This window comes from Rhinopithecus roxellana, chromosome 4 (assembly GCF_007565055.1).
Source record: "Rhinopithecus roxellana isolate Shanxi Qingling chromosome 4, ASM756505v1, whole genome shotgun sequence".
Lineage (NCBI taxonomy): Eukaryota > Metazoa > Chordata > Mammalia > Primates > Cercopithecidae > Rhinopithecus > Rhinopithecus roxellana.
In genome coordinates this window covers 20,684,182-20,708,192 of record NC_044552.1, presented here as the reverse complement: position 1 = coordinate 20,708,192, position 24,011 = coordinate 20,684,182, and the positions used below count along the sequence as shown (strand labels likewise).

The window sequence follows — 24,011 nt, the reverse complement described above, 5'->3', positions numbered from 1 at the left end:
TTAAACCAATGTTCTCTTCATGACAATATATGCATTCTCTAAGATGACCGAAGCTTTCTCTATCATGTTCCCTTGACTATAATTGTTTTTCATATACTCAGTGTTAGGATTTCCAGGTTTAATGTTTGTCAGCCGACAGTCTGAGAGACTTGACCTTGGCCCCTTATTCAAATGCTGGGAATGCACACCAGCACAGTAAAATGCAAGTGCCATGTCTTAAATATAAAAACCTACCGATTTGTTGGATTCTTTTTTTCTGCCAAGGACACAGTGACAGACTGGCCTTGGGCTATAAGCAGCTATGTGCTGGCTGACACAGGCATATAAAATGCTTTACTAAGGGGCAAAACATGGTAATATCATCTCCGGGTTTCCTTAAGCATTAGAAAAACATGTTGGGGCCGGGCGCAGTTGCTCACGCCCGCAATCCCAGCACTTTGGGAGGCCGAGGCGGGCGGATCACTTGAAGTCAGGAGTTCGAGACCAGCCTGGCCAATATGGTGAAACCCCGCCTCTACTAAAAATACAAAAATTAGCCGGGGATGGTGGTGCATGCCTGTAATCCCAGCTACTCGGGAGGCTCAGGCAGGAGAATCACTTGAACCCGAGAGGTGGAGGTTGCACTGGGCCGAGATCGTGCCATTGCACTCCAGCCTGAGCAACGGAGCTAGACTCCATCTCAAAATAAATAAATAAATAAACAAAGTTGGTCGCCACTCAATTGAGGGTCGTGAAAACAATTTTAACAGGTAACTACCAGTATTTTCAAAACGACAAAGGAGTAGAACAGAAAATATAAGGTGGAACATGTAATAAAGGTAACGATTGTTTGCGTTTTAAAACTGTGTGTAGGCCGGGCGCGGTGGCTCAAGCCTGTAATCCCAGCACTTTGGGAGGCCGAGACGGGCGGATCACGAGGTCAGGAGATCGAGACCATCCTGGCTAACACGGTGAAACCCCGTCTCTACTAAAATACAAAAAACTAGCCGGGCGAGGTGGCAGGCGCCTGTAGTCCCAGCTACCTGGGAGGCTGAGACAGGAGAATGGCGTGAACCCGGGAGGCGGAGCTTGCAGTGAGCTGAGATCTGGCCACTGCACTCCAGCCCGGGTGACAGAATGAGACTCCATCTCAAAAAAAAAAAAAAACAAAAACAAAAACTGTGTGTAGACGTGTATTTCTTTTTTTCTTTTCTTTTTTGTTTCTTTGAGACGGAGTCTCGCTGTGCGGCCCAGGCTGGAGCGCAGTGGAGCGATCTCGACTGACTGCAACCTCTGCCTCCCGGGTTCACACCGTTCTCCTGCCTCAGCCTCCCGAGTAGCTGGGACTACAGGCGCGCGCCACCACGCGCCACGACCATAATTTTGGTAATTTTAGTAGAGACGGGGGTGTCACCATATTGGCCAGGCTGGGTCTCGAACTCCTGACCTAGTGATCCGCCCAGCTCGGCCTCCCAAAGTGCTGAGATAACAGACGTGAGTCACTGCGCCCGGTCAGTAGACGTGTATTTCTTAAAATCAGTTCAGTCAGACAAGTTTACGATGCACACGCATACCTGAAACAGTCAGGAACAAATCACTGGCGGCGAAAATGCGCGGCCCTGCGCAGGACGAACGCGAAACGTTAGCTAAAGCCTCTGGGAAATGAAGTTCAGGAACCTCGTCGCGGAGTGTTCTGGGAACGCTGGTCCAGTGTGCCCGCCCGGCGCTGGCGTGCGGGGCGGGGCGGGGCTCTCTCGTAACGACCGGAAGTGACCGTTGAAGCCGGTTGTAGGCGTGGAAAGAGGTTGGCGCTCTGGAAGTCTAGCTGCTTCGGCTCCCTGCGTTAGGTCTGGTGGCGGTCAATGCGCTTCCGGACCCGGGATCAGAGTGTGTGGATCGCTATAAAGGGAGGGGAGCTCAGGTATCACCATGGCAACAGCCAGCCCTCCGGACCCGTGACGTCACCCTTCTGGTTTCGCGCTTAGAGGCCTCTGCGGGAGAAAGCTGGGGAGTCCTCGAAGGGGGCGCACCTCGCCTCCTTGTGTGCGGGGCGGTCCCGCCCTGATCCCTTGGAGGGCTTTGTTCTTTTGTTCCGGCCTAAGGGGAAGTCGGGTGCCGGGCCGCCCTGCTTATCCACCTTCCAGCGTTAACGCTCTGCAACAGGTGTGTCTTCGTGTTATCCAACCTCGCAGGGGTGTGAGTCACAAATGTGCACAGAGGGAACAGACTAGGTCTGTGGATGCCCCGGCCAGATTCTAGGGTGGGCACCAAGGGTTTTTTGGATCTGAGGCAGAACCCGCTTACCCGATCTCCACTCTGTTTTTGTTCATCGGAGTGCCACACGCCTCTCTAGTGCTCTCTTAGGGCACTTCTCTTGTGTAAGACCTCTTGGTCACTTTGCAAGACTCTGATGTGTGATTGTGTGACGTATGCTACTGACGCCATCCTGTGTCTTTTAGGATAGACAACCTCAGCGTGTTGCAGACTCCCTGCAAGGGGAGCTATACATCTGAGTCCCAGACAGGGGTATCAGCTGAAGGAACGCTGCCTGGCGAACCCTGGTATTCAAGTTCCAGAGGAACGGGATGAGCTTCTGAGATGGAAGGTAGTGGGGTCGACTTAGGGGAGAGCGGGGTGATGGAGGCTTGAGAACAGTCATGCCTGGAGAATCAAATACTTAACATCAGAGCAGGAGAGCTGGAAGGAAGGAACGGTATGCTTAGGGATTAGCAAAGAAATCAAATTACATTGTAGGGAGAGATTCTTTTTTATAGAGAGATACTTGGGGGAGGAGTTTATTTTTTCTTTCATTCCATTGGGGAATGAAAAGACATAATCATTCAGAGTATCAGTGATCCCCACATGACTTCTGAATATTAAATATTAAAATTATAATGTTGAAGTCAGAAGACATCTTGGTAATTATCCCTTCAATGAAAGAGTCAGTTTTGAAATCTCCTTGGCAGATGGCAGTCTGTCAACCCTAGGCCAGAACTAGTGTGGCATTAAACTTGCCATTTTGGGTGCAGACTATTCCCTTGTTGGCTTTCTTTTTTAGTTTGTTATATTAAACAGATGTACTTGTTCCTGTAACTTTTGTGTTGATCTTATTTCTGAGTTCTCCACAGAAAAGGAAACTGTCTGTTCTTTATTTCACACTGCTGCCCTTAAGATAACGTGAATTCAGCTGTTACAACTCCTCCTCATAAATTCTTTTCTAAGCAATATAGCCTCACTTCTTTTGATTGGTCTGTGTGATGTATCTAGACCTCTTCTCTGAAAACTCTCCTGCTTGTCAGCATTTTTCATAAAATGCAGTACCTAATGGTAAACAGTTCTTTGGATGTGCTTTGAAAAGTACCTGAAAGAATAATGTACTACTTCCTTTGACTCGGATTATACTTCTGCTGTTTGGCATCAGATCACATTTGCTTTAAAAACTATCAGTGATGTACTGTAAACTTTAGATTTTTTTTTACATAAACTGCGGTGATCTAGATTTACACCATTTTTGTGTAATGGAATTATTATTATCCTTAATGTCAGGACTTAACATTTATGATTGTTCAATTTTTTGGTCACATGTTTTAGGCTTTCAGAATGATTATGAATCCTAATTTAGTTATTCAGTGTCTTAACTGTCCTTTCCAACTTAATGCCACTAGCAGATTTGATGAATATTCCTTCTATTTCTTCCTACATGTCATTGAACAGGTCAGGGTAAGGACAGAGGCTTATGACGTGTCCCTATAGACTTCCCTCTGCATTGGTGTTGTCTTTACATTCTTTAGGTATGGCTGTGCAATCAAGTTTGGTTTAACCTAACTATTATCATGCAGTCCTTTTTTTGCATTTGTTAAAAATAATATCATTAGAAATCTTAACATTATTCATATTATTCATTTGAATAATGTAGGTTTGGTCCATACTACTCTTCAATTTTTTGTCCTTCAAGTCTTTTTTACAGTGGATTTTTAAAATATATATTCTAAGTTTCTCAGAATTAAATCAGTCAAAGTAGTTTCATTAAAAGCCTTTGTTTTTTCTTTATTTTGGGGATTTCTCACAATTTTATCATTAGGATTAACTTTACTGAGCCTCTGTTCCTTGTAATAATCTTTGCAACACATACTGAGCATTTACTATGTGCCAGGCACACAGTTGGTTTCTGTAACTGTTGCTGTTTTTGGTTTTGTTGGTTGCTGTTACTTGGAATAAAAAGCATCTTACCTGAGACATTTCTCTTGATTCTGTTTTCCTAAAGTCTTAGGTACCTGTCTGTGCATGTAGAACATTTTCTTTCACTGTTAAGAACTTCCAAGATAACATCTTCATTTTTTTTCTTAAGACTTCTGTTACAAAACAGTTTTTCTTTACTGGTCAAAATTAAGTTGAGCATAATAGTTCCCTTTATTGCTTCCTCTGCTTTCTGAGGCATGACACCATTAATTAAGAATTTCTTGATTAATACGTTTTTTACAAAATGAAACTTATGTACTTAGCCAAGCAGTTGAAACTGCTTTTCTCCATATTATTCATCACCCCCACTTGCCTAAGCTGTCTATGTCATACTGTTGCCAGCATGGTGCTGCTTTTGTTTTTTTTTTTCTTTCTTTTGTTTTATCTACAGTTTCCATCAGGTTTCACACTCAGGATTATTGCATCACATACAATAATCCATCTCTTAGTCTGTCTCTTTATATCAGATCATTCTGCGTAAATTTTACCCAGCTCTCTTTTAAACAAGGATTGGTCATAAAACCCACACTAGGCCAGTTAGCTCTCTCTGGAATTTGAATCTTGGAACTAAAATCAGATGGCACTGACCTATCCTAATGGTTGTATCCCAAAGAGATTGTCCTTGCACCTTAGTGGTACAATTTAGATTCCCTGAAATTACTTGGGTTCTCTCCATTTGATTGTTTAGCTTTTCTTTTTGTTCTTCATGTTCCCCACTGTCTTTATATTTAGTCTGTTAGTTGATTTTTTTTTAAAGTTAATATAGTTTTAAGGTCTTAATGTCTTCCAGCCCAGCAAGCCTTGGTTAACGCCTAAAATATTGGGTTTCCCTTTTTTTTCAGGTGCAAATTCACTTGGCTTATTGCCACTATCTCATGCATCTGTGTGTGGTCGTAAATATCCATCTTGACCCTTACCTGTTTTGATTGTTTTTTCTTAGTTTTTACCAAGCATCTCTTACAGCATTGCTAGTCTTTCTACTTCATACCTCATGTCTCATTCAAAAAAATTTTTTTTTTGAGACTGAGTCTCGCTCTATCACCCAGGCTGGAATGCAGTGATGTAATTTCAGCTCACTGCAACCTCCGCCTCCCGGGTTCAAGCAGTTCTCCTGCCTCAGCCTCCTGAGTAACGGATTACAGGTGCGTGCCACCATGCCCAGTTAATTTTTGTATTTTTAATAGAGACGGGGTTTCACCCTGTTGGTCAGGCTGGTCTCAAACTCCTGACCTCAGGTGATCCGCCCACTTCAGCCTCCCAAAGTGCTGGGATTACAGGCGTAGCCACTGTGCCCAGCCAATCTCATTCAAATTTTTATATCCAGAGACATCTTCCCTCACTAGTCTTTCTGCATACGTTAAATTTCTAAGAGGAGAAAATTTTTCTTGTTTTACTTCTTTGTGGAAACAGGTGTACCTAGTTTGGTTTTCCTCACCACTATCTCCTCTTCAAGAGGATTTTGAAAGGTGTGTTTGTCAGACGTTTGCCTCTAGTCTTTTAAAGATGAGAAAATTGAAGCCTAAAGAAGATGAGGGACTTGCATAATTATACATAATTAATTACCAGACGAGTCATTTTGAGAATCAGGCTTTCCTGTCAACCAGTACTCTGAATGGATTCCCCCAAGAGCAAAGTTTTTGGTTTGTTTTGTTTTGTTTATTAAGGTATAAGTTATATATAGTAAAGTGCACAAATACTATACAGCATATAGCTTTTCAAATTTTTATGTATGTATAAACTAGTATAACCAAGATATGGAATGTTTCTAATGCCCCAGAAGTATCTTGTGTCTCTGCCCAGTCAGTTATCCCTCCAGAAGTACTATTCTAACTTTCAGTACTATAGATCAGTTTGGTTGGTTTTTAAACTTAATATAAATATAGTCATACAGTATGCATTATTTTCTGTCTGGCTTATTTTGCTCAACATTATGTTTATGAGATGCATCCATGTTGTTAATTATGTTAGTAGCACTGTCTTATATTTTGGAGTAATCCATTGTATGAAAATAAATGGTTTTTTATGCTGTGTTCTGTTGAAAGGCATTTGGGTTGTTTCCAGTTCAGAGATATTATGAATAAATCTGCAGTGAAGATCCTTGTACAAGTCTTTGATGGACATAAGCATTTTTATGGATGTAAGGACAAGAGTGGAATTGCTGAGTCATAGGATAGTCGTATGTTTAGCTTAGTATAAACTACCAGTTTTCATAAGTGGTTGATACATTTATTCCATATACCAATCTAAAAAGTTCTAATTGCTTTATATTCTTGCCAGCAATTAGTATTGACCATGTCTATTTAATTTAAGACATTCTGTTGGGTGGGTAGAGTAAGTAGCATATGTCATTGTGATATTTAATTTGCATTAATAGCAAAGTTTTCAAAGGGCCTATGAAGACTTTTGGAAAGTAATCAGATTATTTCTTCATATTTTATATGTAGCAGAGAAAAGGCAGCAGAAATAGTTTGCCTCACTTAATAAGGAACATAGATTGAGTCATATAATACATATGACTTCTAAGTGTCTAGGTACAAAACTGAATCATAAAGCAATGCTTTACCTCCTGAGCCTACTGAGGAGGGTACCAGGGCCCCAGTTACCTTGTAACTTTTTTTTGCATTCTAAAATGTAAAGGAAATGGCATAGTTTCTATTATTTTCAAATAGAAGAATAAACGGAATTTATGGATTGCTGGGAATAGCTAAACTGAACAGAAGTCATATGGCTCCTGCTTCTTCCCCTAGATCTGTCCTCTCCAGACTCCACCCTTCTCCAAGGGGGACATAATCTACTCTCATCAGCCAGTTTTCAGGTAAGATGTGGTTTCTTGAAATGCCATTTTATTCTTTAGAGGGTGATTGTGGTTTTTTTGTTCTGTTTTTTCTGTTTATCCAAAAATCAATGTTGGCAGTTCATTCTGGGCTGTTACCTGTCTAGTAACCACATTCCTAGCTCTGCCTCTCCAGCTTTAACTAATACATTCACCACTTACCTCTTGCTTAGTATCTTGCTATGCTCCAGGGATGGGAGAGCAAAATAAGTACAAAACTTGATCCTTTTTTTTTTTTTTTGAGATGGAGTCTCTGTGTCACCCAGGCTGGGGTGCAATGGCGGCGATCTCTGCTCACTGCAACTTCCGCCTGCCAGGTTCAAGCAATTCTCCTGCCTCACCCTCCTGCGTAGCTGGGATTACAGGCCTGCACCACCACACCTAGCTAATATTTTGTAGTTTTAGTATAGACAGGGTTTCATCATGCTGGCCATGCTGGTCTCGAACTCCTGACCTCATGATCCACCCACCTTGGCCTCAAAACTACAAAGTGCTGGGATTGCAGGTGTGAGCCACCATGCCTGGCCCTAAAACTTGTTCCTTTAATAGGCCAAAATTACTACTAGAAAATAAAACAGGTAAATGTAAGAAAGGTGAAATGAGTAATGTGGATATTAGAGAATGGAAAAATGTATGTGCTCTGGAAGGATTAGGAGAGTTTCATGGAGGATGGCTGATTTGTGATGCCTCTAAAACAATAGGTGACATTTGGATATTTGAACAAGTAAGGTGGTGGGGATGGAGGTATGGATTCTAGGTATAGAGAAGATTATAAGCGGAAGTTCATAAGTAAGAATTAACAGATGTTACACAGGATTCAGAAAAATTTGGAAGAGATGGTTTACGGCAAGTGGTACACAAATGATTCAATGAAGTCAGAATACGAAAGCCTTGAATACCTGGATGAGAAGTTGAAGGCTTTATTGTGTAGGCCATTTATGAACCATTAATGATTTTTAATGGAAGAAAAGTGACCTGGACTGATTGAGAACTTAGACAAAAAAGGTAACAATTGCTCACCAGCCATAATCAACCTCAAGCCCTCCTCCTTCTTAAAATTTTCCCCCTGCTTAATTCCTTTCCCATAACTGAATTTTCTTAACAAAGAAATGGTACCAGTTCTTCCCACTTTCAGCCCAAGTACTTTTGGTATTTTCTATTTAATTGGGGGATATATTGTGACAGTAAAGTGCACATATTTAAAAATGTATAATTTTATAAGTTTTGATATACATACATTCATGAAACCATTATTACCACAATCAAGACAGTGAAAATATCCGTAATCAGAGAACATACCTTGTATGACTTGAATCCTTTCAAATTTATGGAGACTTGGTTTTTTGTCCAGAGTGTGGTACATCTTGGTAAACTATCAGTGAGCACTTGAAAGAATGTATATTGTGCTATTGTTTTATAGAATGTTGTATAGATGTATTCGTTTTCTATTGCTGCTATAATTAATTGCCATAAGCTTAGATGGCATAAAACAACACAATTTACTCACAGTTTTAGAAGTCAAAAGTCCAAAATAGGTTGTCAGGACAGCATTCTTCTGAAGGTTCTAGGGGAAGAACCTTTTCCAGCTTCTAGAGACTGCTGTGTTCTTTGGATTGTGTCTACTTATTGTATCTTCAAAACTAGCACTGTGGCAGCTTCAAATTTGTCTCTCTGTCTCTCTCTCTGACTCTGACTTGTCTTCTATCTTTGTATTTCCTACTCTGATCCGCTTACCTCCCTCTTATAAAGACCCTTGTGATTACCCTAAGCTCACCCATGTAATACAGAATAATTTCCTCACTCAAGGTCCTTAACCTGATCACATTTGTAAAGTCTCTTTTGCCATGTTAGGTAACAAATTCACAGGTTTCAGGGGTTAGGACATGGACATCTTTGGGAGGGCCTTGTTCTGTATACCACAGATACCAGTTTGGTCAACTTGGTTGGTAGTGTTGTTCAAGTCTTTTATATCCTTACTGATTTCCTGTCTGCTTGTTTTATCAGTTATTGTGAAAGGGGTATTGAAATCTCAGACTGTTGTGGGTTGGTCCGTTTCTCCTTGCTGTTTTACTAATTTTCGCACCATATATTTTGAAGCTCTGTTATTAGGTGCATAAACATTTAGGATTGTTATGTTCTCTTAATCAGTTGACTCCTTTATTGTTGAGAAACGGTGTTTTTAATGCCTGGTAATATCTTTTGCCTTGAAATTTACTTTGACATATGGTATATATTTTTTTATATTTTTGCTTTTAACTTATTTGTATCTTTATATTTAAAGTGAGTTACTTACAAGCAACATGTAGTTGGGTTTTGCCTTTTTTTTTTTTTTTTGAGATGGAGTCTCGCTCTGTCGCCCAGCCTGGAGTGCAGTGGTGCGATCTCAGCTCACTGCAAGCTCCGCCTCCCTGATTCACGCCATTCTCCTGCCTCAGCCTCCCCAGTAGCTGGGACTACAGGCACCCACCACCACACCTGGCTAGTTTTTTGTATTTTTAGTAGAGACGGGGTTTCACCATGTTAGCCAGGATGGTTTTGATCTCCTGACCTCATGATCCGCCTGCCTCGGCCTCCCAAAGTGCTGGAATTACAGGCGTGAGCCACCCCGCCCGGGTTTTGTTTTTTTGTTTTTTGTTTTTTTATCAAATCTGGAAATCTCTGCTTCTTGGGGTGTTTAGACCATTTGTATTCAATATTATCTTACATGTAATGTGTTACATTTAAATATAATGTGACTTGATATGGATAAGTCTTTTACCTTGCTGTTTGTTTTCTGTTTGTTTTGTATTGTCTTTTTTCTTTTTTTCCTTCTATTCTTACCTTCTTTTGGATTGAATATGTTATGATTCTATTTTATCTCCTTCATTAGCTTATTAGCCATAACTCTTTGCTATTTTACTTGTTGCTTTAGGGATTCATATTTGTTTTAATCATCATTTGCTTTCAAGTGATAGTCCATTTTACTCAGAATAGTGTATTTCCATTTTCCCCCCACCGCGATTTTAATGCTATTGTTGCCATATATTTTACTTGTTACATATATTATAAATCCCATAATACTTTGTTATTTCCTTTAAGCAGCCAATTATCTTTGAAAGATATTTAAATAATAAGAAAATAATTGTGTATAATTATTACAATGCTCATTGTGTAATGACCATTTTTGGTATTCTTTATTTGTTTTTATAAATCAGTGGTTCACAATTGTGAGAGATTTTGCTCCCCAAGGAGCAACATTTGGGAGTGTTAGGGGACTTCTTTGATTGTCAAGACTTGGTAGGGAGTGCTGTTAGCATCCAGTGGGTTGAGGCCAGTGATATCTCCATACACAGGACAGGCCCCCCCACTTATCTAAGAGAATCATCTGGTCCAAAATATCAATAGCGCCAAGGTTGAGAAACCTTAGTGTCGAACCATATTTTCATCTGGTATCTTTTTTTTTTTTCCTGGTTGACGGACTTCCTTTAACATTTCTTATAGTGTAGGTCTGCATGAATAATACTTTCAGGTTTCTATGTCTAAAGAAGTCTTTATTTTGCCTTTGTTTATTAATTCTAGTGTGATAGATTTCTTCTTTTCAGTATTTGATGTTGCTCCAGTGTCTATTATTTCTAACAAAAAAGTTACTGTTGTTTTTATCTTTTTTTATATTTGTGTATCTTTTTTCCTCAGATTACTTGTAAGATTTTTTTCTATCACTGAGTTTGAGCTATTTGATTATGACGTATTTTGGTGCAATTTTTTTGTGTGTTATCATCAAGTTTGGAAAATAATCAGCTGTTATTTCCTCAAAAATGTTTTTTGGTCCCCTCTCATCTTTCCCTTCCCCCTGACCTGGTACTCCAGTTAGACATAAAGCAGGCCACTTAAAGTTCTCCTAGAGCTCCCCAAGGCTCTTTTTTTTTAAATTATTTTTTTATTTTATTTTGAATAGCTTTGATTTCTGTGTCTTTGAAGTTACTAATCTCTCTCTTCAAAGCTTACTCTTCTGTTAATACTACCTGGTGAATTTTTTTAAATCTCAAAACATTCTCATTTTCAGCTCTAGAAGTTCCATTTAGGTTTTTTTTTTTTTTTTTTAATGTCTTTCATATCTCTGCCTGATGTTTTGAACTTATGGAATACAGTCATAAAAACTTTTGATGTTCTTATCTTTTAACTGTTTCAATTGATTGACTTTTCTCCTTATTATGGGTTGTATTTTCCTGCTTCTCGGCATTGCCTGATAATTTTTGTTTGTTTGTTTGTTTTTGAGACAGAGTCTCGACTTTTCTCCTTATTATGGGTTGTATTTTCCTGCTTCTCTGCATTGCCTGATAATTTTTGTTTGTTTGTTTGTTTTTGAGACAGAGTCTCGACTTTTCTCCTTATTATGGGTTGTATTTTCCTGCTTCTCTGCATTGCCTGATAATTTTTGTTTGTTTGTTTGTTTTTGAGACAGAGTCTCACTCTGTCACCCAGGCTGGAGTGCAGTGGCACAGTCTCAGCTCACTGCAACCTTTGCCTCCTGGGTTCAAGCAATTCTCCTGCCTCAGCCTCCTGAGTAGCTGGGATTACAGGTGCGTACCACCACGCCTGGCTAATTTTTTTGTATTTTTAGTAGAGATGGAGTTTCACCATGTTGGTCAGGCTGGTCTCAAACTCCTGACCTTGTGATCCACCCACCTCGGCCTCCCAAAGTGCTGGGATTACAGGTGTGAGCCACCGTGCCCAGCCACCTGATAGTCTTTGATTGGATGCCACACACTGAATTTTACCTTACTGGGTTCTGAATTTTTTATATTCATATAAAATATTCTTGGCCAGGCACGGTGGCTCACGCCTGTAATCCCAGCACTTTGGGAGGCCGAGGTGGGCGGATCACGAGGTCAGGAGATCAAGACCATCCTGGCTAACATGGTGAAACCCCGTCTGTACTAAAAATGCAAAAAAATTAGCCGGGTGTGGTGGTGGGTGCCTGTGGTCCCAGTTACTCGGGAGGCTGAGACAGGAAAATGGCGTGAACCCAGCAGGCGGAGCTTGCAGTGAGCCGAGATGGTGCCACTGCACTCCAGCCTGGGCAACAGAGGGAAACTCCATCTCAAAAAAAAAAAAAAAAAATTATTGAACCTTATTGGGATACAGTTAAGTTACTGAAAACAGTGTGTTCCTTTCAAGCCTTTTAAGATTTGTTAGGTGGGCCCAGAACAGCATTTAGTCTCAGGCTGTTTATTCCCGACTATAGAGGCAGGACCATTCTGAGTATTCTAGCCAATGCCTCATGAATTATGAAGTTTTCCATTTTGGCTGATGTATTTCCAGTCCTTTTTGAGCACTGGTACTGGTCCCTTGACTCCTTTTAGATGATTCTTTCACTGGCCTCAGATAGTCTCATCACACCTATGCACAGATTGGTACTTTTCTGAATACTCAAGAGGGAACCTCTGCAGTTTTCCTTGCTTCTCTCTTTGTGTAGCTCTCTCCTCTCCAGTACTGTGTTCTATGAACTCTAGTCACCTTGATTTTCCAAACTCTCAGCTCTATCTCTTCAGTTCCAGAAATCTGCTGGGCTACTCCTGGGTTCCACCTCCCTACACCAGTGTTTGGAAACTCTAAAGGCAGTAAACTAGAGCTATTGTAGGGCTCACATCATTTGTTTCGTGATTCTCAGGGATCACTTTTCTTTGTTACCTGAGGTTCAGTGTGTTGGAAACTTTTGTTTCATTTTATCTGGAATGTATTGTTTATTTCATGTAGGAGAGTAAATCCAATTATTGTTAATTCCATGTTGGCCACAGCTTGATCCTATTGACATCTGTGTTTTGAACTGTAAGCAATGTTAGGGCTGATCTAGTGTAGCCTTACTCTAGGGCTGTGTTTCAGGGACCCATGACCATGCTTTAGTTCAGTGATTTGTTGGAATGATTCATATGACTCAGTAGCATAAATCATGGCTAAAGAATATTACAGCAAAGCATACAAAAGAGGATCAGAAGGAAAAGGGTATTCATAAGCAGAGTCCAGAGAAATCAGGTACAGGCTTCCGAGCCCTCCCTCTGTGATGATCATACAGATGCACTTTCTCTGTTATTGTGAGCCACCGAAACATGAGAAATGTCTACCCAGGGAATCCTGCTTGAGTCTTAGAGTCCAAATTCATAAAGGTTGCTGATCACGTTGGCCTTTACCTGCCATATGACCAGCTATAGTATAGACCCCACACTCGGTACCTGGTACACATCATAAATTTCCATGTTTCTTTAAACGATGTTGACAGTTTGGTACAACTTATCCCAGTGCACTGGGCACACAGAATAACATCATTAATCAGTGACTAGGCACACAGAATTATGTCAATAATTAGTGACCATGGAAGTGTTCAAAGGTTTAGTTTTCAGAGCTTGTTCAAGGGTCAGAACCAAGGATCTAGGCGTCCCTGGAATTTAGCAAGGAATGAGCCAACCAGACCTGCTGCTTATGCTCTTTCCTCACAGTCTGGACTTGTTCTGCTCCTAAAGTGTCCTGGAACTGTTTGTGGGAGCCGGCTGTGCACATAACTTCTCAACTCTATTCAGTTATGTCATGTTGGTAACTTTGCATTGACCATGGAGATTGTATTTATACCAGATTTGTGGTATTCCTTTTCTCTGCAGCTCCCTCCTCTCCAGTATCTATCCTGCAGATTCCTTGCTTCAGTAGTTCTGAACTTTCAACTTTGTCTCCTCAGCTCAGTAAGACCACTGCTTTGGTAGAGCTCTGCCTCTCTGCTCTTCAGTCTGGACAGTTCCTCAGGCAAAAAGTTAAGGGGATTCTGGGGCTCATGTTAGTGTTTCCCTTCTCTCCATATCACTTCTGTCCTGCCTGCTGTTCAAAATATGAAAACACTTGTTTCAGATATATTGTTCAGTTTTATTTATATTGGAAGAACTAGTCCAGTTGCTTTGTCATGGTTAGAGGGTAAAGTCCTAAAGATTTAATATATTTATATTTTTTAAACAAAGTTCATGCTCTATCACTTAGTTTTAAATACATGGCAATATAAAAAAAGCAGGAAGTTCCCTGCATTGCCTGTAGGTCCCACTACCCAGTCCCACCAATAGTATTTGGTTGAGTATTCTTTCAGATTTTTTTCTGTTCATTTACATATAAACTTTCTTTCTATTCATAAAAAGAAAAGTAGCATTGTACCCTAGAGTGCAGTGGTATGATCATAGGTCACTGCAACCTCGAACTTCTGGGCGGAAGCAATGCTCCCACCTCAGCTTCCTGAGAAGCCGGGACTACAGGTGCGTGCCACCACGCCCAGCTTATTTCTATTTTTATCTTTAGTGCCGACGAGGTCTCACTATGTTGCGCAGGCTGGTCTTGAACTCGGGCTCAAGCAGTCCTCCCATCTCGGCCTCCCAAAGTGTTGAGATTGCAGGTGTGAGCCACAATGCCTGTCCTCCTGTGTACATATTTTCTAATGAGTACATATAGATATACCTCATTTGATAACTATCTATATAAAGTGTCTTAGTATGGGTGTACCATATATTTTTTAACCACTATGCTATTAATGGACATGTAAGTTTGATTTTTTTTTTCCTTCCACACAAATGATGTTGAAATGGCAATTGTACATATGTCTTTGTACCTAGAAGAGTTTCTGAAGAATAAATTCCTAGAAGTAGGATGACTGGATCGAATGGTATTTCCATTAAAGTTTTGATAGATCTTGTCAGATTGCCCCCTAGATAGATTGCATTTGGGTTCTCTTTCCACCATAGTATACATGAGCACTTCAGCAGTGTTACCCAGTCTGATATTTTACTGTTTAACTATATTTTTAGGGGAGGGGAGCATCTTTTCATGGTTACACATTTTCCACGGTGACTTGCTTATTTGGGTTGTTGACCTTTATTGTTGCTATTTTTGTGAGTAGTTGATCTTTTTTTCCCCCCTTAATTTTTAATTGACATGTAATAATTGTACATATCCATGGGATACAGAGTGATATTTTAGTATGTGAATACAATGTGTAATGATAAAATCAGGATAATTAGCATATCCGTCACCTTGAATATTTATCACTTCTTTGTGTTGTGAATATTCCAAATCCTCACTTCTATTTTCTTGTAATTATACACGAAATTATTGTTAACCATATTCACCCTATAGTGCTATAGACACTGGAACTTATTCCTTCCATCTACCTGTAACTTTGTAACTGTTAGCCAGTCTTTCCCTAACCTTCCCTTTTCACTACCCTTTTCAGCCTCTAGTAAGCACAGTTCTACTCTCTGTGAACTCATTTTGTTTTTGTTTGCTCCTACATGTGAATGATAACATGCGATATTTATCTTTCTGTGTCTGGCTTATTTCACTTAACATAATGTCCTGCAGGTTCATCCATGTTACCACTAATGACAGGATTTTATTCTTTTTTTTAATGGCTGAATGGTATTCCATTGTGTATATACACCACATTTTCTTTATCCATTCGTCTGTTGATGGACATTTAGGTTGATTCTATATCTTAGCTGTTGTCAATAAAGCCGTAGCAAACATGGGGATGCATGTGTCTCTTTGGTCTACTGATTTCCTTTACTTCTGATAAATACCCATTAGTAGGATTGCTGGATCATATGGTAGTTCCATATTTAGTTTTTTTGAGACAGTGCCAAACTGTTTTCCATAATAGTTGTACTAATTTACCTTCCTACCAGTGGTGTATCCTTGCCAGCATTTGTTATTTTTTTTTGTCTTTTTGACTAACTGGAGTGAGATATCTCATTATGATTTTGATTTGCCTTTAGTGATGTTGAGCATTTTTTCATGTATTTGGGTGTTTATATGTCTTCTTTTGAGAAATGCTTATTCAGATACTTCATCTACTTTTTAATGGTATTATTTATTTATTTGCTGTTGATTTGAGTATATTCTGGATATTAGTCCCTTGTGAGATGAATAGTTTGCAAATATTTTTGCCCCTTCTACAGGTTGTCTTGAACTCTGTAGATTTTTTTTATTGTGCAGAAGTTTTTTTAGTTAAATTGCCTTTTGTTTATGATGTCTTATAGATGTTTTACATTGTTATGTGGTTGTATCTATCAGCCTGTCTCTCCATCATGTAAATTTTACTTTCCAGATTTCAAGCTTATACAAATATTTTCCTGTTTTTTATTCTATATTATTTTGACTTTTTCTTTAAAATTTCATCTTTAGGTTGGCAGGAATTTTTGTGTGTGTTGTGAAGTAAGGATCTCACCTTAATTTTTTTTCATAGACAGTTGTTTGTTATGGCACGATTTAGTGACTAATCCATCTTAACTAATTTAACTTTTAACTTACTTTTAACTAATTAACTTTTAACCAATTTGAAAGCAGCTTAATGCCTTTCAACTCTTCTAAATATGAGTCTATTTCTGGATTTTCTATTTTATTTCATTTTGTTTCATTCCAGACTAGGCCATTTTTAAATTACTTTATCTTTTGAAATGTATTAGGGCAAGTCTTTCCACCTCTCTTTTTCAAAAAACCTTTGGGTGCTCTTGCACATTGTAGGTAGTAGAAAATATTATTGATGATAATAGTTAAACCATTAATACTTAACATATGTTGGAACACAGAGATAATGGTAATGATGATGATGAAGGACAACAATGGACATATTGACTGAGCACTTATTATATGCCAGACGTTAAATTAAGCATTTCACCTGGAATGTTTTATTTAATTCTTACAATAACCCAATGGATGAGGCACTGTTTTTACATTTATTTTATAAAGGAGAAAATGTCAAGATTATTTTGCAGACGTCCTATAGACTGCCTTACTTCTGTTAGTATTGCTAACTTTACCCCTTTCCTAAGTAAAGGCTTATGGCTAAGCAGAAATATGTTTGGTATTTCAGGAATCAGTGACTTTTAAGGATGTGATAGTGGACTTTACCCAGGAAGAATGGAAACAGCTGGACCCTGGCCAGAGAGATTTGTTCAGAGATGTGACATTGGAAAATTATACACACCTGGTCTCTATAGGTAAGGATAACTTCTCTGAGTATCAAGGGGTGTTCAGGAGAAGGGCTCTCTCTTGTGCTTAAGGGAGTTTGCCTTTAAGTTTAGTAACCAACAATTTCTAAATTTCTAAAGTTTTTGAAAAGGTTTCTACCATCCTAGCAAGCAGAGGACAAAATAATAATTTTCCTGAACCCAGATCAGTTCCCAAATTATACTCCCACCATATCTGGGAACTGGTAACACTGAAGGTTGATATGTTATCCACTCCCATCAGGTTTTTACTACATGTCATTTCTTCTAAAGACAAAGCGGTGATTGAATTCTGATATGTTACTTTTCCCTTACTGCAGGTTTCTTTCTTTTTTTTCCCTAATGAACAGGACTCCAAGTTTCTAAACCTGATGTGATTTCCCAGTTAGAGCAAGGGACAGAGCCATGGATCATGGAGCCAAGCATTCCAGTAGGTACCTGTGCAGGTAAGTCATGGATTGCCAGCAGATGAATATCATAAACTCCGACTGTCAGCCTGATGAGAGGATTTTATGTCTGAAGTGTAGATGTACTTTCTTCCCTTTAAAATATTTCCTATGGAGAAATGGGAAAGCATCTGTTTTCTGGACTTTCTTATGCTTTGTTATGTCACTAATTGTTGCAATATATATTCTATGTTATAGAACATAGATTCTATGTTATAAATGTCCCTTTTTGAGATGTCCTTCCTACCGTTTTACAAAATCCACCTCATACTGGACTTTGCATTACATCTCTTTCTACATCCTTTAGGACCATGATCTCATAATTATCACCATACTTTTCAGTCCTTACAATTTTTTATTTTGGGTCTACAGGCTCCATTCCTAGTATTTTTACATAGAAATACCTAACCTATATTTCCAAATAGATTTATTCCACAATATGAATCTTTATGGCCACCATTCAGTTTCTCTTTTCTTTCCCAACCAAACTCAACAAAAATGAATTGCATACCTGCAGGCTTTATTTCTTTATCACCTGATTCTTTCCTAGTAACATGTATAGCTTCTTTTTTTTTTTTTTTTTCTTTTTTTGAGACAAAGTCTCACTCTGTTGCCCAGGTTGTAGTGCAATGGCATAATCTTGGCTCACTACAGCTTCTGCCTCTCAGGCTCAAGCAATCCTCCCAACTCAGCCTCCCGAGTAGCTGGAACTACAGGTGTATGCCACCATGCCTGGCTAATTTTTGTATTTTTAGTGGAGACAGGGTTTCACCTTGTTGCCCAGGCTGGTCTTGAACTCCTGGGCTCAAGTAATCTACCCCCCTCAGCCTCCCAAAGTGCTGCAATTACAGGTGTGAGCCACTGCACCTAGCTAGCTTCTGGTTTTATCACTTTATCATACAGTTTTTGAAATTATGAATAACTTTCTTCTAAATCATCAGTTTTCAAACTGCATGAAGTAAGCTAAGGATCTGACCCTAGAAAAATAAACAAACCTAGTCATTCTAGGTAAGGGATACGTCTCTAGAGTTAATGGGATGTAGGTGAGGTTTTTCTTTATGGGGGAAAATTGTGTGCCATGTTCAAACTTTAGCAAGTTTCTAACTGGAGTACCACTCAGAGATTTTTTTTTTTTTAAATAGGCAGTTACGTGTTATGAATGTTCAACAGGATTGCATAGAATGTAACATCTCCCCAACCCCCACCCTGCCTCCAACCATGAATACTTTTTTTCATATCACATCTGTAAAATCTTTCTCTTAGAATGGTTTCATGGAACATACTTTAGAAAGCTTAATTTAAAAAAAAAAGAAGAACTTTAATAACTGGGGCTTATGGTTAGTTAACTTTTGGAAAAAGCAAGTTGTCAAGTTTTATCACAAACTAAAAATGAAGTTTTACTTGACCAGATAGAAAACCGTTTTAGGCCGGGCGCGGTGGCTCAAGCCTGTAATCCCAGCACTTTGGGAGGCCGAGATGGGCGGATCACGAGGTCAGGAGATCGAGACCATCCTGGCTAACACGGTGAAACCCCGTCTCTACTAAAAATACAAAAAACTAGCCTGGTGAGGTGGCGGGCGCCTGTAGTCCCAGCTACTCGGGAGGCTGAGGCAGGAGAATGGCGTAAACCCGGGAGGCGGAGCTTGCAGTGAGCTGAGATCCGGCCACTGCACTCCAGCCTGGGTGACAGAGAGAGACTCCGTCTCAACAAAAAAAAAAAAAAAAAAAAAAAAGAAAACCGTTTTAAACCATTTAAATGTGTATTGAAAAACTTAGGCTTTTCAAAAAATACTTTTTACCAAAAAGATTTATTTAGGCAAAAATAATAACCCCCACACCCCATGTTGTATAGATAATTTATATAGTTCCAGTTACCTGGTCAGTGAACAGAAGGCAAGCACTTGAGATATTTAGCTCCATTCTATTGGTTACTTTTTATTGCTGGAATTTGACCTGATGATGATTGTCTTGGTAAATCAGCCCTCAATTCTATCTTTATCAGCATCTAGAATAGATTTATTCTTAGCTGATGAGTTGGCTACTTTTGTGTTTATAAAAATGATGTATAGTTTTGTAGATATCTCTACAGGTAGTGATATTGTGACAGTACCTACATTGAGGTGGCCACTAACCCTGGGCCTAGTCTACATAATTTCCCTTATCCTCTTCATTGCCATCTTCTCGGAGCTGTCTTGATGATCTTGACCCTCAGAATCATGATCTATAACCCTGATATATATCTGTCTCACTGGTCTACTTTGTTTTCTTGTCCCCTGGTTGTCAACACCCTCGATTACTTCTCCACACATGGGATGTCAGAATACTATGGTCAATGTCTGTAGACTTTGCGTGTAGTAAAGGGAGAATTGGTTTCTGCAATAGGGATGGTATTTTTCAATCTGGTCTTTGGGAACTTTCTCCATCCCTTCATTTTTTGCCCTGCCCCTTATATTCTAGTACTTCTGTTGGTTATTGAGTAGAGGAGATGATGACATAGATAATATTGGCCATGGTCTGTTTCATGTTGCCTTTGAGTGGAACTCCAACCAGGGTTGGAGATCTGCCACTTCCATGCACTGTTCTTTAACAGCATCAGACTCCACGGTCTCCATATCTTTCATTGTGAAGTACTTCCAGAGGTGTTCTTTATGGCAACCTGCTGTGCAAACATACCTTCCTTGGTGTCATTTCTGTTGATGAAAACATATTTATTTCTTGAACAATCGGCTGTTTCCAAAGCCTGTATTGTTTTGATCTTGTCCCTCCTGTAGAAATTCTACTGCTGTGAGGCTGCCTACACTAATACATGCTGTGCTATTACCCAGAGTGCCAGGTGTGGAGGGGATGCTAGGAAGCTCTGGGGTCTGCCCCACCGCTCATGCTTGCAGTGATAGTGGTAGTGGTAGTAATAGTGACTGGGCTTGCAATATGGGAAAGATTCAGGATCCTCTGGAGTCTGCTGTAAACTTCTGATACCATTGAAACTGAAGAAATGCTGTTTTAAACGCAGCCTTTGTTTTTTAAGGATATTGCCAGCATTGACTACCCTGCTTCTTTTAGTTGTCATCTCTCTTGTTTTGGGCAACAGTTTACTTCCTGATTATGTACTTTCCTGGTTGTGTTTCTTCTGTTGTTTTGTGTGTTTGCTGATAAACTGCTTTCTTTCATTAGTATATTTTATTAATTCTGTTACCCTGACTATTCTCAAGGATCTTCCCTCTGCCTCTGCTCTTTTTCACATATTTTTCTAAGGCTTTAGCTATTGTTGTCCTTCCTTTTTTGAGCTGATACTTTCCATCCTACATTTGAACATCCTTGTTATTCTGATGTTGGCATCTTTCACTTATACAAACACTACTGTAGTCCAGCTCTCCATTACTTTTCTTAATTCTCAAAATGCCTAGACTTGAACTTGTTAGTTTCTCCCTGCTAAAGTATTTCCTCTACTATTTACAATTCTTCCCATATCTAGCAATGATGTGATTATTTCTTCATTGTTCCAGGCTAAAACACATGGGGTCTTAGCTAATAAATCTTTCCTGTTTGTTCTGTCTTTAAATCGTGGTTCTTGCATTTTTTGTTTTGTTGTTTATTAGCAAGGAATCCCAATTCAAACTGACCCCTTCAGATTCAGTTCATCTCTGTCTACTCTTAGCCATCTCTGCTGTCACCTTTTTAATCAACTATTATCTTAAATGTATTTCCTAACTGGTTCTTGGAGATTACGAAATTGAATTAGACATTCTTTTGCCACTTTTGTATTTTATTTATAATTCTCCTTAGCTCTTTCCAACTTTCTCCCCAAATAATATGGCTATATATTTGAAAACCATTAGAATTTTCCAAGGGATTTATTTTTTAGTATCATAATTCCCACAATAGCAGTTTATTTTTTCTCTATTCAGAGAACACTGGAATTTTCTTTTTCTTTTAGACTGGGAGACAAGACTTGAAGATAGTATGTCAGCCCCAGAGCCTGACATTTCTGAAGAAGAGCTATCTCCAGAGGTAATAGTGGAAAAACACAAAAGAGATGATTCTTGGAGTTCCAACTTGCTAGAAAGTTGGGAATGTGAAGGCAGTTTAGAGAGGCAGCAAGCAAACCAACAGACACTGCCAAAGGAAATAAAGCTAACTGAAAAGACAATACCCAGTTGGGAAAAAGGCCCTGTAAATAATGAATTTGGGAAAAGCATCAATGTGAGTTCAAACCTTGTAACACAAGAACCATCTCCAGAAGAGACCTCTACGAAAAGAAGCATCAAACAGAATTCAAACCCAGTTAAAAAAGAGAAATCTTGTAAGTGCAATGAATGTGGGAAAGCTTTTAGTTATTGTTCAGCTCTTATTCGCCATCAGAGAACACATACTGGAGAAAAACCCTACAAATGTAATGAATGTGAAAAAGCCTTCAGCCGGAGTGAAAACCTTATAAACCATCAAAGAATTCATACTGGAGATAAACCATATAAATGTGATCAGTGTGGAAAAGGCTTCATTGAGGGCCCATCTCTTACTCAACATCAAAGAATTCATACTGGAGAAAAACCATATAAATGTGATGAATGTGGGAAAGCCTTTAGTCAGAGGACCCATCTTGTTCAGCATCAGAGAATTCATACTGGCGAGAAGCCATATACTTGTAATGAGTGTGGAAAAGCCTTTAGCCAGAGAGGCCATTTTATGGAACATCAGAAAATTCATACAGGAGAAAAACCTTTTAAATGTGATGAATGTGATAAAACCTTCACCAGGAGCACACACCTTACTCAACATCAAAAAATTCATACCGGAGAAAAAACCTATAAATGTAATGAATGTGGAAAGGCCTTCAATGGACCCTCAACTTTTATCCGTCATCATATGATTCATACTGGTGAAAAACCGTATGAATGCAATGAATGTGGGAAAGCCTTCAGCCAGCACTCAAACCTCACTCAGCATCAAAAAACACATACTGGGGAGAAACCCTATGATTGTGCAGAATGTGGAAAATCTTTTAGTTACTGGTCATCCCTTGCTCAACACCTGAAAATTCATACTGGAGAAAAACCTTACAAATGCAATGAATGTGGAAAGGCCTTCAGTTACTGCTCATCGCTTACTCAACATCGGAGAATTCACACGAGAGAAAAGCCCTTTGAATGCAGTGAATGTGGAAAGGCTTTCAGTTATCTCTCAAACCTTAATCAGCATCAGAAAACTCATACTCAAGAGAAAGCTTATGAATGTAAAGAATGTGGGAAAGCTTTTATTCGGAGTTCATCTCTTGCTAAGCATGAAAGAATTCATACTGGAGAGAAACCCTATCAATGTCATGAATGTGGGAAAACCTTCAGTTATGGTTCATCCCTTATTCAGCATAGGAAAATCCATACTGGAGAACGACCTTACAAGTGTAATGAGTGTGGGAGAGCATTCAACCAGAACATACACCTTACACAACATAAGAGAATTCATACAGGAGCCAAGCCTTATGAGTGTGCTGAGTGTGGTAAAGCCTTTCGACATTGTTCATCTCTTGCTCAACATCAAAAAACTCACACAGAAGAAAAACCCTACCAGTGTAATAAATGTGAAAAGACCTTTAGCCAGAGCTCCCATCTAACTCAACATCAACGAATTCACACTGGGGAGAAGCCCTATAAGTGCAATGAATGTGACAAAGCCTTTAGCCGGAGCACTCATCTGACTGAACATCAGAATACTCATACTGGAGAGAAACCTTATAACTGTAATGAATGCAGAAAGACTTTTAGCCAGAGCACATATCTCATTCAGCACCAGAGAATTCATTCAGGAGAGAAGCCTTTTGGATGTAATGATTGTGGAAAATCCTTCAGATATCGCTCTGCTCTCAACAAACATCAGAGACTGCATCCTGGCATATGACAATTCCAGGAACATCATAAATTTAGGGGATATATTTACTTTAGTTTGTCCTTTTGTTAAGTACTGAAGAATCAGAGTGGATTTAGAAACTGCTTGAAATCTTTTAAATTTTCACTGTCATGTTATGGAATGGAAAGTACATTGGGCTGAACTAATCCAATTGTTATTAAGCCACTTTGTGGCATTAGAAAACTCTACTGTTTTAAGCTTTAGTTTCCTTTATGGAATGAAGGATTTGGAGTAGATTATTTCAAAAGTAGTTTGGAGTTTTATAATCAGTTTTGAATATTTGCAATATTTTCTTGAATGGGTTTACTATACATCAGCATTTTGCTGTGTTGCATCTAGAATGTGTATGTTTATGCATGTTTTGCCAATAGAATCTGTGCTTCAGTAACTAGATTGGGGATCTAGTATGCTCCTGCTCTAATGTGTTTACATTGTTTAGGTAACTGGTTCCTAATAAAAAATTATAAAATACCCTCAAATTAACAATTCAGTTGCATATAATAGCCTAACTCAGTAAGAATATTAAAACTTACTATTCTTCTTCTTCTAGTCTGTTTTTAATATTTTAGGAGTTTACCACAACAGAGGTCCGCTTCTACAACT

General features: G+C 39.2%; 1 protein-coding gene across 3 annotated transcripts; it reads left to right on the top strand.

Annotated features, from left to right (window-relative positions):
* The first annotated feature begins 1,754 nt into the window (after positions 1-1,754).
* ZNF184 (zinc finger protein 184) lies at positions 1,755-23,957 on the top strand. 3 transcript variants are annotated; one of them, XM_010374368.1, is made up of 6 exons: positions 1,755-1,900; positions 2,439-2,584; positions 6,966-7,033; positions 16,926-17,052; positions 17,412-17,507; positions 21,442-23,957. In XM_010374368.1, exons 2-6 carry the CDS (start codon positions 2,578-2,580, stop codon positions 23,397-23,399), a joined length of 2,256 nt encoding a protein of 751 aa, XP_010372670.1. In that variant the 5' UTR covers positions 1,755-1,900; positions 2,439-2,577; the 3' UTR covers positions 23,400-23,957. The 3 variants fall into 3 exon arrangements, with proteins under 3 accessions (XP_010372670.1, XP_010372679.1, XP_030784622.1); XM_010374377.2 differs by having other exon boundaries at positions 1,755-2,142; XM_030928762.1 differs by lacking the exons at positions 1,755-1,900; positions 2,439-2,584; positions 6,966-7,033 and having other exon boundaries at positions 16,939-17,052; positions 17,382-17,507.
* Positions 23,958-24,011: the final 54 nt, after the last annotated feature.